The sequence below is a fragment of the Acanthopagrus latus genome, chromosome 4, assembly GCF_904848185.1.
Source record: "Acanthopagrus latus isolate v.2019 chromosome 4, fAcaLat1.1, whole genome shotgun sequence".
Classification (NCBI taxonomy): Eukaryota; Metazoa; Chordata; class Actinopteri; order Spariformes; family Sparidae; genus Acanthopagrus; species Acanthopagrus latus.
In genome coordinates this window covers 35,178,170-35,191,934 of record NC_051042.1, presented here as the reverse complement: position 1 = coordinate 35,191,934, position 13,765 = coordinate 35,178,170, and the positions used below count along the sequence as shown (strand labels likewise).

At 47.5% G+C, this 13,765-nt stretch overlaps 1 protein-coding gene across 3 annotated transcripts in view; it reads right to left on the bottom strand.

Moving 5' to 3' along the window:
• The window catches only part of kifc3 (kinesin family member C3), a 40,033-nt gene that overhangs the window by 14,750 nt on the left and 11,518 nt on the right, over positions 1 to 13,765 (bottom strand). For all 3 annotated transcript variants that reach the window (XM_037094959.1, XM_037094957.1, XM_037094958.1), the window contains exons 2-4: positions 6,429 to 6,549; positions 3,706 to 3,848; positions 2,528 to 2,672 (exon numbers count right to left, since the gene is read on the bottom strand). In XM_037094959.1, coding sequence (XP_036950854.1) covers positions 2,528 to 2,672; positions 3,706 to 3,848; positions 6,429 to 6,510 — 370 coding nt within the window. In that variant the 5' untranslated portion in view covers positions 6,511 to 6,549. The remainder of the gene's footprint in view (positions 1 to 2,527; positions 2,673 to 3,705; positions 3,849 to 6,428; positions 6,550 to 13,765) is intronic.

Sequence of the window (13,765 nt, the reverse complement as noted above, 5' to 3'; positions counted from 1 at the left end):
TGAGTCGAATGGACCATGTTCTCCACTTCTATTGTTGATGCGGCTGTCCGGAGCTGTGGCTGTAGGGTCTCCGGTGCCTGTCGTGGCCGAACCCGGTGGTGGACTCCGGAAGTAAGGGATGCTGTCAAGCTGAAGAAGGAGTCCTACTGGGGGACTCTTGAAGCAGCTGACGGGTACCGGCGGGCCAGGCGGGCGGCAGCACGGGCAGTCGTGGAAGCAAAAACTCGGGTCTGGGAAAAGTTCGGAGAGGCCATGGAGGAGGACTATCGGTCAGCCTCGAGGAAATTATGGCAAACCATCCGGCGCCTCAGGAGGGGGAAGCAGTTCTCCACCAACACTCTTTACGGTGGGGGTGGGGATCTGTTGACCTCGACTGGGGATATTGTCGGGCGGAGGAAGGAATACTTCGAGGATCTCCTCAATCCCACTGACACACCTTCCATAGAGGAAGCAGGGGCTGAGGACTCAGAGGTTGACTCATTCATCACCCAAGCTGAAGTCACTGAGGTAGTTGGGAAGCTCCTCGATGGCAAAGCACCGGGGGTGGATGAGATCCGCCCTGAGTACCTCAAGTCTCTGGATGTTGTAGGGCTGTCTTGGTTGACACGTCTCTGCAACATTGCATGGCAGTCGGGGACAGTGCCTCTGGACTGGCAGACCGGGGTGATGGTCCCCCTATTTAAAAAGGGGGACCAGAGGGTGTGTTCCAACTATCGGGGGATCACACTCCTCAGCCTCCCTGGGAAAGTCTATTCCAGGGTACTGGAGAGGAGAATTCGGCCAATAGTCGAACCTCGGATCCAGGAGGAACAATGCGGTTTTCGTCCGGGCCGCGGAACACTGGACCAGCTCCATACCCTCCGCAGGGTGCTCGAGGGTTCATGGGAGTTTGCCCAACCAGTCCACATGTGTTTTGTGGACTTGGAGAAGGCATTCGACCGTGTCCCTCGTGGCATTCTGTGGGAGCTGCTCCAAGAGTACGGGGTCGGGGGCCCCCTGTTAAGGGCCGTACGGTCCCTGTACGAGCGGAGCAGGAGCTTGGTTCGCATTGCCGGCAGTAAGTCGGACCTGTTCCCGGTGCATGTTGGACTCCGGCAGGGCTGCCCTTTGTCACCGGTTCTGTTCATTATTTTCATGGACAGAATTTCTAGGCGCAGCCACGGGCTGGAGGGGGTCTGGTTCGGGAGCCACAGGATTTCATCTCTGCTTTTTGCGGATGATGTGCTCTTGTTGGCTCCTTCGGGCCGGGACCTCCAGCATGTCCTGGGACGGTTTGCAGCCGAGTGTGAAGCGGCTGGGATGAGAATCAGCACCTCCAAATCCGAGGCCATGGTTCTTGACCGGAAAAAGGTGGCTTGTCCCCTCCGGGTTGGGGGAGAGCTACTGCCTCAGGTGGAGGAGTTTAAGTATCTTGGGGTCTTGTTCACGAGTGAGGGAAGGATGGAGCGTGAGATTGACAGGCAGATTGGTGCGGCGGCCGCAGTAATGTGATCGTTATACCGGTCTGTCGTGGTGAAGAGAGAGCTGAGTCGAAAGGCGAAGCTTTCGATTTACCGGTCAATCTACGTTCCTACCCTCACCTATGGTCATGAACTTTGGGTCATGACCGAAAGAATAAGATCCCGGATACAAGCGGCTGAAATGAGTTTCCTCCGCAGGGTGGCGGGGCGCTCCCTTAGAGATAGGGTGAGGAGCTCTGTCACCCGGGAGGAGCTCGGAGTAGAGCCGTTGCTCCTCCACATCGAGAGGAGCCAGTTGAGGTGGCTCGGGCATCTGTTTCGGATGCCCCCGGGACGCCTTCCTCGGGAGGTGTTCCTGGCATGTCCCGCTGGGAGGAGACCCCGGGGAAGACCCAGGACACGCTGGAGCGACTATGTCGCCCAGCTGGCCTGGGAACGCCTTGGGATCCTCCCAGAAGAGCTGGAGGAAGTGTCCGGGATGAGGGAAGTCTGGGTGTCCCTGCTCAGACAGCTGCCCCCACGACCCGGTACCGGATAAAGCGGAAGAAGATGGATGGATGGATGGATAACCAAGCAGACGTTAAGAAGGAGAAGAAGACCGACATGTTTGTTCGATTACACGGCTGAAATGAAAAACGTCATGTTTGGTTTCCTGCTGACGATTTGATTCACCCACAGTGATCCACACCGTGCTCAGCTGGGTCAGAACTGCAGAACAGTTCTGGTATCAGGTATGACTCAACAGTAATTCTTTAAACAAACGTTCATAAACATCAATTGCCTTTTCTTTTTTTTTTTTTTTTTTTACGAGAAGACCGCAGCAGCCCACATACACCCAGCTAACATTGAAAATGTCTACTGTGGCGCTGAGCTAGCAGTACAGCAGCGAGGAGAACCCTGAAGACCATCTGTCTGTCTTCAGAACGAGACCTGGATGATCTGGTGCTGAAGCCCGGAGGACAGAATCTGTTCTGTGTTGTTTGTTGCTGAAGTTGTGACCCGACTGAATGTCTCCATCTGTTCTTAATTCATCGCCTACATCAGAACCTGGTGCAGCTGGACCTCACCGTTGGGCGGAGCCGACGCCTGAACGCCTCCAACACTCGTTTTCTCCTGGACGCTCTGCTGCTGCAGCTGCTGGAGCAGAATGTGACGGGTCGCTTCTTCAGAACGCAGACGAGTCTGAAACTCACACACTTTGTCCTGTAGAGTCTGAACACACAGAAACACACAGAAACACGATGACCGTTCAGTCACGTGGAAGTCTGACTAAGCTGCTGTTTCTAAACACCTACAGCTCTACGACATCTGCAGAGAGGAGGGATGACAACACAAGGAAGCAAAGGAAAAGAAAAGGAAGAAGACCAGGAGCTCTGAGTGAAAGCTGCAGGAGCTAACAGACAGTGAGGAGCAGAATGATTTACGTTGACAGGAGTCCACCAGCAGGACCAGGTGACCCTCTGCAGACGGAGGACAGCGTGGAAAAGTGGAAACATGGAAGACAGAATGAGACGAGACAAATGAAGACGGAGACGATGATGAGACAGTCAGACATTTAGTACAGACGTGATGAGGATTTGTGTTCGGTGTATGTTTTCACAGACTGTTTCAGTCGTGTTTCATCCAAATGTGTCACAAATTTTACCGGCTGTAGAGATGTGAAGCGAACCTGTACGAGGATCTCTGACTAGATCACATGGAGGTTCATGTTATACTTTGGTGGGTTTGTTTTGGTCTCCGTCAGCTTGATGTTCCCTCAGGTGTGTGTGTCAGCACTTCTCTGTAGGTTCCCTAACATGTTTACATGGATCTCCATAGAAACATAATTTCAGCTTTAGGTGTGTCAGTGAGTCAAACAGTTTCACTGTGTTCAACAGCTCAGGAGTCGGCTGGTTGTTTTCACTGACGGAGGTTTTAAACAGACGCTGGAGTTTCTGAATTAAACTGTCAACGCAGCAGAGTCTGTTTTTCATCTGTGACGAACTCTTCAACACGAGACTGAAGTTCAGGTCCAGGAAGTAACAGTTCATCTCATCCTCACAGCACGTGTGTGTGTGTGTGTGTGTCACAGTGGATCAGCACTGATGTCACAGATGTGATGAGCAGGTGACAGGAAGTCTCCCTGAGGTGTAAACAGAGTGTGTGCTGATGTCAGCTGAGAGTCAGCAGTCTGTCACTGCGCACGCGCGCACACACAAACACACACACATACACACACACATACACCATCTCCCCTGTGTGTTACCTGGATGAGCAGCTGCTGGCTGGGTGCGTTTGTTTCGTTCAGCTCTGCGGTCAGAGAGGGGCGCTGTGAGAAGGCGGCGGTGGGCAGAGACAGGAAGGAGCCGTCGTCTTCACCATCACTCATCAGGAAGTCCACTGAGCTCGCTACGGACACACAGGAGGGACAAACTGAGCAGCGTCTCGGCATGAATCCGTCCAAAGAGAACTTGATCTGAACTGAAACCGATTCTCTGAAGAAACTTTCTTCAGTTTCTGTTGCAGGTGAAACATCGACACACGTCGATCACTCAGGACACGAACTCCTCTCAACGTGTACACAGAGGAAAGTGTTGTGACAGCAAGTTCACATCAGATCTTTATATTCTATCATATATTAGCTTCTGATATCATCTCAATACTTGTATCACTCATTGTACTGATTGTTTTTACTTAATGATCTGTTTTTGGAAGACTTGCTCCAGGAAGTGACATCACAGTGAGCAAAAACACCAACGCACACACTGATGGATCGATTCAAAACAAAAAGGTGATTACAGTAATAATAATAATAATAATAATAATAATAATAATAATAATAATAATAATAATAATAACAACAACAACAACAACAACAACAACATCATCAACAATAACAGCTGTGTATCAGTGGGCTGACAGCGCCCGACTGATTCTCTGGTTCTGTTCTCTGGGTCAGTTTGAGTCTCGGTCCGGAGGAACAAACATCAGCTGGACGAGCTCGTCTGACTGAACGCTCACATCACAGAATGCTGCACAGAATGAATGAGCTTCATTAACAGCTGCTGGTTAAACTCCACATACCTCCTGATGTACATGTGTGCGAGTGTAAGTCGCTTAATGAGCAGAATCCATAAGCAGCTCAGTGATTATTAATGAGGTCAGAGAAACTGAAGTCTGCTCCTGTCTCGACCCTGCTCCTGTTCCCCAGTCAAACCTGCACTCCTCCTGAATACCACAGGAACCAGTCCGACCAGATGACAGGTGATAACGGCTGCTGACACATTAACCTGCATGTGTGTGTGTGTGTCTGTGAGTGTGTGTGGTCACAAGTTTTCTACAAGGCCTCAAATCTGATCAACCTGAGAACAATCTGCACTCTGTGGGAGAAATCTGAGCATTAAAGAGACTTAACACACACACACACACAGACACACACACGCACACACACACACACACACACACACACACGCACACACACACACGTGGACTCAGACTGAGCAGAAACCTGTTTCAAACTAAATACTGTTCTGACCCGAAGCGACATGCTGACAGATTGCAAGACTGGATTATAAACACACACACAGGACAAAATGCTGCATTTGCTTTTTGTACATGACAGTGTGAATGTTGACTCTGCTGAAAACACACACACACACAACATGACCTCACAAGTAAAAATGTCCTCACAAGAATGGTGGGATTTCAAAGGTCCACACAAGCATAGCAATACAAACACACACACACACACTTTCTATAATTCATATTTTTTTCAGTCAAACTCTTCAGAGACCTGCGTCTCTTCTTCTTCTACTGTTTCTTATCAAACAGCCTGAAGACGTCACTTTGGAGGACTGTCGTCTGATCAGAAATCATCAATAATCAGTAACTGTCACGGCTGATCAGGGCCCGATGATGACGCTCTAAGTTGAGCAGTTAGTTTGGACAGAACCGAACAGATTTCTGCTCATTTAAATAATTCTCGGTATCTTTTTATTAAGACTAAAATATCAAGCAGCTGTTTGTGTTCCCTCTGAGTTTTAGCTTCATTTGATAATTGATAAAAAGATAAAAATCAATATTTTGGTATCAGAGTGAAAGGCAGGCATCATGTTGGACATCAGCACATTCTGAAGGTCCCAGTGGAACAGACTGCAGTTTGTCCTTCCATCAGCCAGCTGCAGAACGACTGGCAGTAAAAGAAGATTGTGAACGCACCCTCAGCTGTTATCTGCTCGTCCACACACAGCTGGGAGTCCAAGTCTGCAGAAGCCCCGAGACCACAAACTGATTTAAAAAGAAATGATTGACGAAGTCTTCTCTGTATCTGCTGAGCTAACAGTGTTAGTGTGCACGAGCTCGACTGCACACTGAGGCTGTAAATCTGGTCTGAGATCAGTTAGTGATGTGTTCTCTCCTGCAGACTGATTACAGCAGACAAGCTGTTGGAGACATCTGATGTTTAAATCAAGTCTCTAGCTTCTCCACAGCTGTGCTGCCACAACAGTCCAAAGAGAGTTTACAGTGAGAACAGAAGAAAATCACCTCAAACAAACTGACAGCAGAGAAAAGTTCCCACGTTTGTGGACTAAAATCATGAAGACGGTATCAGACCGACCTGAACGTTCACATCTATAAACACTGAGTCGATTCAGACGGAATAAAAGAGGAAACACAACGTGAAGGAAACTCTGTCTGCCTCACAAGAGCTGCAGTGTTCAACCTGATCCTCTCCTGAGACTGACACTGGATCAGATGAGACACAAACAGACCAACAAACACAAACACACACAGATTATCAAAGAAAACGATCGTTTCAGCTTACCTGGTCGTCCCCGACACACACACACTCACACACAGGTTTCCTCTCACTGTCCAGCTCCATTCATTACTAACAGGTATGACTCAACACACACACACACATACACACGCGCGCCAAAAATGCAGCCACGCTGGTGTTTCCTCTCCTGTGACAGACGTGCGACTCACCGTCCAATGAGATGTCTTTCTTCCAGAACTCCTGCAGGCAGGGGGCGTGGCTGAGGTCCCAGGTTTTTCTTGTGCTGAACATGACCGCCGGGCTGAGCAGAGCGCTGGACTGCTGGACCGGCTGCTCACACACACACACACACACACACACACACACACACACACACACACGAAGAATAAGAGAACATTAGATGCTTTTCAGAATAAAACAGGAATTACAGTCGAGGAGTTTCAATTGTTAAACTCTTTTGTAATATTCTATATGTTTTTTCGTGTTCGGACTCGAACCACTGAACAAGTATCATGTGGACCACAGCCCGACAGAACTTCTCCCTGTGTGTCCCCCTCCAGCCTCCCATCAGCCCCTCTGACAGCTATCATTAACATAACGCTTCCTGAAGTAAACCAAGAGAACTAAAGAAGGACGAGTCTTCACGTCACCCTATGTTGCTTCGGCTCCAGCCTGTGGAGAAGCTGCACTGCAGTCAGAGGGAGCTGATGGAGCAACTCAGAACATCAACACATCGACGTCGTCTGACTTCTGATGATGAACACCCCTCCACCCTCCTCCATCCTCCTCCACCCATCGCTTGCTTTGATACTGAAGAAACGTACAGCCTCCGGACTCTTCCCGCAGCACCATCGCCATCAAATACATTGAATTATGATTGATGACATCACATCAGCCTCAGCTGGACTGTGTCAGCGTATGTGATCATGTCTCACACTGTAGTCTGAGCTCCGGGCTAACTTAGCCCCGTCTCACACATGTTGACCCGGGTCCACCTCGGCTGGGCCACAGGGCTGTACCATCCACACTGGGCTCATGCCAGCTCAGGGTGAAATGTGCGTTGAGACATGCAGCCGATGTTCACACTGGTTAACTTTAGCTCTGCTTCACACCAGCACAACACCAACCTCAGGTCAACCAGCTGCGCATCAGAGCCAGCTGACAGGCTAAAGTCGGGTTAGCCCACTTGGCTAACAGCTGCATTAGCCTGGAGCTCAGACGGCAAAGTTGTTTCAATAAGCTGGAGATTGTCGACATTACACCTGCTTAATATTAGCATGTTAGCTCTGTCACTGTGAGCAGGTTAGCATGCTGTTAGCATTTAGCTTAAAGCACGGCTGTATGAGCACAGCCTCTCTACGCAGGAGGACAGGTGGGTCTACCTGAGGTGTGAGTTCAACTCTTCAGGTCTTTGAAGCCCAGACTCAAACCAACTGCCTTCATCCGACCACTCTGTTGCCTCTTGTCTGACCCGTTCGGCAGAAAAGTTGCACTGAACACAACACTTCGAAGTGCTGTCAGCTCCACAGTAGCTAACAGTAACCCTAACCCTAACACCACCAATCAGAGAATCCAATGGCTCAGACGGCCGACAGCCCTCCTCCTCAGACGTCACATGATGAATCGGAGCAGACGACGTCCAGCGGCTCTGAAAGCTTCCAGCACAGCTGAACACACCAAATATATTTGTTCCCAACCTCGTCCGAGTCTCCCCAAACGCTTCAGACGTCAGTTGGGCCGATGTGTTCCTGCCTTAACAGTCTCAGCTGAGGATCCCACCAATCAGATGGCAGCCTCTGACCTGACCCTGCTCCTGTGCTCTTACCTGGCGTCCACATCCACAGTGAGGCTTCCTCTCTGACAGGTGGACATAGCGCTCTCTGTCCAGCCAGCTCTTATTGATCAGAGCTCCCACCCAGCCCAGCATGCTGCCTGCTGCTCGCTCACATGTCTCAACTAGTACCAGTCGGCTGAGCAACAGAACCAGTGAGCTGCTGCACACACACTGACCTGGAGCCAGGTAACACACCTGCAGTCCTCTGACAGGATTATACACATCTGATGTCAGAGCAGCTGAGGGTCAGGATGAACTCATGTGTAATCTGTTAATCCTCACAGCAGATGGCCTCGTTAACCCTCCACCGACCAGAGAGGCAGGTTCAGTCCTGGTTTACTATCAGATCTCCATGAATGACTCAAACTCTCACTCTTTAACATTCACCTGCTGAGGATAAACACTGTATCAGGTACACCTGTAACAAGCCAATGAGCCAATAACGCCACCTTCAGGTGGTGATCACACACAGCTGCTGCAGAAAACCTCAGAAAAGCATGTCGGGCAGAACCAGCGAGGCCCGTTAATGTCGAACCTGTTGAGTCTCTGTCTTTGAAACAATATCTCAAAAAATATTGATATTTGCTCCCATGTGTTATACAACACATAAAATCAACATGAAATGGAAGGTATACAATTTTAGGTATTTTATTAAAACTATATAAACACAATAACACGACAACGAGCTTGTAGCGAAGAACAAAGATCGTTAATAACATAACATTACTACATTATAACATTAAATATCACGCTTGTCATGGACTCAACATTTATTTTGTCCCACCGTTAGAAAGAAAGAAGTGAGACGCTGCAGCTGCTTCCTGACAAATATCAACACAGTCTCAAGAATTCAGAATCAATATTAATCGATATAAATCAATATTTCTGACAACACTACGTCTGTGGAGCCAGAAAAACTAGTTCAGGATCTGACAGCGTGTTGACACCATGGAGTCGGTGTGTAGGACAGTCTACTTCCTGTTCATCAGCCTTAATCAACACGCTGTAACCGCGATCTGAAATGAGACAACACATATCGTCGTCCTCACCACAAGATGGCGCCTGCTCCAAACAAGCAGCAGGAGGTAGCCGCTGGCGTCACTGTGACATCACACATGATCACCTGTTCTGAACACCCTTGTATTGATTTGTAGACGGTGACATGGCTGCTTGCTGGTGCTGCTGTTTAACATGCTGTGAAGCTATATTTACAATTTGTCGACTGTCTTACTCACTCTGAGGTTTGCTAGCATGACGTTAGCTCTCAGGCTAATAGCAGAGCGGATTAGTTTATTCAAGTGTCATCTAAGGTCCAACAGAACCGAGGCTGTAGAGAGAAACACACACACACACACACACACACACACACACACACACACACACAGACAGAACGACATGTTTTTTCCATTCACAGTTTCCAACCAGCAGCCGTCTGTCTGTCCGTTTCCTGTCTGTGAAGCAGCTGGGAGCCACACAGACATCTGCTGCTGTCTGACACCTCCACGGTCCAACAGAGGGTCTGAAAACTGACTACACACCTTGACACCGACTCTGGACCAGGTACGGTCCGTCACAGAGACACAGAGGTACATTCACTCACTAACGTCAGCTCACGTTTGCAGTTCGTAAGATCAGGTCAGAATTTTAGTTTAAAACGGTCAAATAATGTGAAGAAACAACAGTGATGATGTCACAGGCGTCTCTGTTCTGTGTTGCAGAATTGTCTACTGCGGTTAGCATGCTAACAGCTAGCCTCCTCGCAGCCCTCTGTATCTCAGAGGTGACAGTCTGACATCCTGGAGCTTCAGTTCACTACTGAGTCTGATGATCAACAACATAAACTCATAAATGTCAAGAAATAAAAATCCAACCGTCCACCGTCTGAACTCAAGTTTCTGTCTCTGACTGAACTCAGACCAGTTTAATCTGCTCGTTAACTCATCATCAAACTCACCTCATTCAGGCTGGATGTGTCTTCTCGTCCCCGGAGTCACAGTCCTGGTCAGAGCTGCTGTAAATCACCTCTGTAGTGTGTCCTCTACTTCACATTGACTCTCTCAGAGCTCAGTGTCAGTCTGATGTCCAGCCCGTTAACATACTCAACCCATCAACACAGGCAGCCTCCACCAGGCTACTAGCTCCACGGCTAATTGAGCTAATTAGCTAAGTGTAGTTAGCTGCAGCCAAGGATAGCCAGCAAAAAGCAGTGGCTGTCTGTTTCTCTGGTGACATGCTGAAACATAAACTTCAGTTCTGTAGAGAAACACAGCGCCTCCTGGTGGAGGTTTATTACTGCATGTTACTGCTGGTCTTAATGCAAGACTCCTCCTCCAAACTGGGTCAAATCATCTCTTCCCGTTTTCTTTCAGTCTCCATGTGCTCAGAGTCAAACACTGTACACACACACACACACACACACACACACACACACACACACACACAGCTGATCTCAATGTTAACTCAACACAAACATCTGACTCTTCAGATTGGATGCAGGTTTTCACTGTTTCACAGTTTATTACAATAACTGCATGAAGTCAACAAATGTGTCACATTTTGAGACCTGGTGCAGCTAAAAAATACCTGAGTGTAGCTCCGCCCACACCTGCCTGTATGACAGATGGGATCTGTGGGACACCTGAGTTGCCTGATGACCTCACAGTTTCAAATGCTGCATCAAGAAAATAAAAATGTGTTTGCATGTGAAAGAAAACCAGATGATTTCTTCAGGCTGAGATTAGCAGCTTGTCGTCCTTCAACAGAACATCACGTCTGTTCTGGGTCTGACTGGTTCTGACATCCGCCAAGCAGAACCTCCACAGAGCAGAACCCCCCTCTAATGTAATTCAAGCATTCAATCTGCTCTGGTGGGAACAAATCAGCTTCAGAGAGCCACAGAAAAGACAAGGCTGATAATCACAGGAGGTCGAATAAAGAACAGCGTGAAAACGTTACCAGACAAAAGGAGGATTATCAGGACGAGCGAGAGAATCCACCGAGGAACGAAACAAACGAAGCTCCTGCAGCCGAACACACGATGTGGATTCAGGTCATCAGTGGAAACACGAGTCTCTGCATCAGGTTACAGTCAGACCTCCGTCTCAGCAGATTAACCTCTCCGTCTATATTCAACATGTCTGTTTCCTCTGCAGTCTCTCTTTCCTCCATCCTCCATCCTCCATCCCTCCGTCTCTCCCTCTTTGTGTCCGACCCACCGCTCGGTTCTTACCTCCCTCCCTGCGGCCTCGCCGTCTCCATCATCGCCGCATCCTCTTCCTCTCTGCAGCGTCACACCGACACACAGCAGCAGGATCAGTGTCACCACCACCACCCGCCGACCCCCTCCACACACACACACAGCTTCCTCCCTCTCTGTTCCCCTAGCAACAGCACAGCAGCATCACACCTCCCCTCCCCCCCCTCATCCCGTCGACGGATAAATATTTCAGCATCAACTGAAGCGTGAGGAGCTGCTCCTCCCCCCGACAGCCCTGTGTGTGTCTGTGTGTGTGTGGGTGGGTGTGTGTGTCTGTGTGTCTGTGTGTCTGTGTGTGTGTGTGTGTGTCTGTGTGTGTGTGTGTGTGCATGTGTGTCTGTGTGTGTCTGTGTGTGTCTGTGTGTGTGTGTGTGCGTGTGTGTGCATGTGTGTCTGTGTGTGTGTGTGTGTGCATGTGTGTCTGTGTGTGTGTCTGTGTGTGTCTGTGTGTGTCTGTGTGTGTCTGTGTTTTACTACAACAGCAGAATTTTGAGCCACAACAAAACATATTTTCATTATCACGTTCTCCATCTTTTGTTCTGTAAAATGTCTGCGTTGATGTTTTAGTCTTTAAATCTTTATATCCAGTTTATTGGAGTTATTGTTGATAATTTGCTCTTTTCGTTGTTTCTGTTTCTTGTTTTTCTCATTTGTCAATTTTCTAGAATTTATTTGAAGCAGATGTGTGACACAGATTCAAACATTTACTCATTTTAAATCATTAAGAAAATACCAGATTTATCTTAAACATGGAAAAAGACTTTCAGGTTTACTGATCAGAAACAATCTATAACAGATTATGAACATGAGGCTGAAACATTCAGACCTGCTGGTCACCTGAAGAAAATCTTTTTAATGTCCAGCTCACTTAAAATAGATGATTTTAAATTAATCTTGAAAAAATGCGGTATGACTTTGTCTTTTATTCCTGTATTATTTGCCTCTAAATGCTTTAACAGAAGACGTTTGTCTGATCAGCTGATTATTATCATCATCATCATCATCATCATCATCATCATCATCATCATCATCATCATCATTATTATTATTCCCAGTGGCCGTCAGCAGTCATCACTAGGTGGAGCTGTTGTAACGAGGGCAGAATATTTACAGTACATATTCTCATGTTTACTATTCTATTGATCATCCTGAGCAGCTGAATATATACAATATATACATTTACATTATCTTCTGTCCAAAATGACTGACAGGAATTCATTCACACTGCTGGTTCCGACCAACACATCATGAGCAGTTTGTGCCCAAGGACGGTCTGACATGCAGACAAGGGGAGTCAAACCAGCAACCTTCTGATAACAAGACGCTGCCTCTACCTCTGAGCCAATGTATCAGATGACTTCAACACACGTTTGGTTTTGCACCCCTGATGCTGCAGCTGATTCTCAGTCAGTAGAGGTTTATTATTAAACCTCTAAATAAAGGTTAGAACAGATAATCACACTGAATATTAAGTAACGATGATGAACGGATCATCTGGACTTTTATGCTCCTGTTTCAGAGGTTTATTAGTTTTTATGACAGTGTTCAAAGGACGTCAAATACTAAATGCTGAAACAACACACTCACTTCCTGCTTCAACGGGTGGGACTGAGGGACAAAAAGCCAAAAACAAAGACAGTCAGAGAGAGCAGAGCTCAGATTAACGTCATCAGATGATGAATCTGGTTACATAACTCTGATCTGACCGACGGACATGTCACAGGATTTTAATGTTTCATGTCATGTGATCACATTCCTCCAGGAACCAGAACACATCGGATTAAACCCGAACACACCGACTCAAAGTTCCCATGAAGACGAGATCCACGTTACTGTCTCACACTCTCCTGTTCTCCAGAGTGTTTATACTGGACTCTAACAGACCGCCTCCTGATGCTCCAGATCTCTGTTGACTCCGACCGTCTACAGCACCAAACGTGTTCCCTGTTGTCTGAGAGTCCAATAATCAGTAATCAGGAGCTGATAAATGATCACTGGAACTAATGAACAAGAAAAATACAAATCTTAGTGGATAATAAGCAGTGATGGAGTCTGACAACTACTCGAGTACTTTACTTCAGTGATCACTGTCACTGTTCTGACTGTTCTATGATCTGATGAATGTGGAGCATCAGCCTGATAATTGATCCACATCTGCTGTAAAATCAATCAAAAGGACAGAAACAAAAATGTGGATGTGGATTTCTGTCTGATGATGGCAGATTGATTTCTGGTGCTCTGAGAATTAAAATGGAAACTTTCTGGCTTTGTGCTTGAAAATGTCACTTCTGGATCACAGACAGCACACCTGTTGCCATGGTTACCTGCAGGTTAATTAGATCGGTGGTTAAAATGAACTGATCTTTGTCTGACGTCAGCAGAGAGCTGTCGGCCAATCAGAGAGCAGCATAAAACAATTGAACTTCCAATGAAGTTTAATGTTTAAAGTTTAGTGT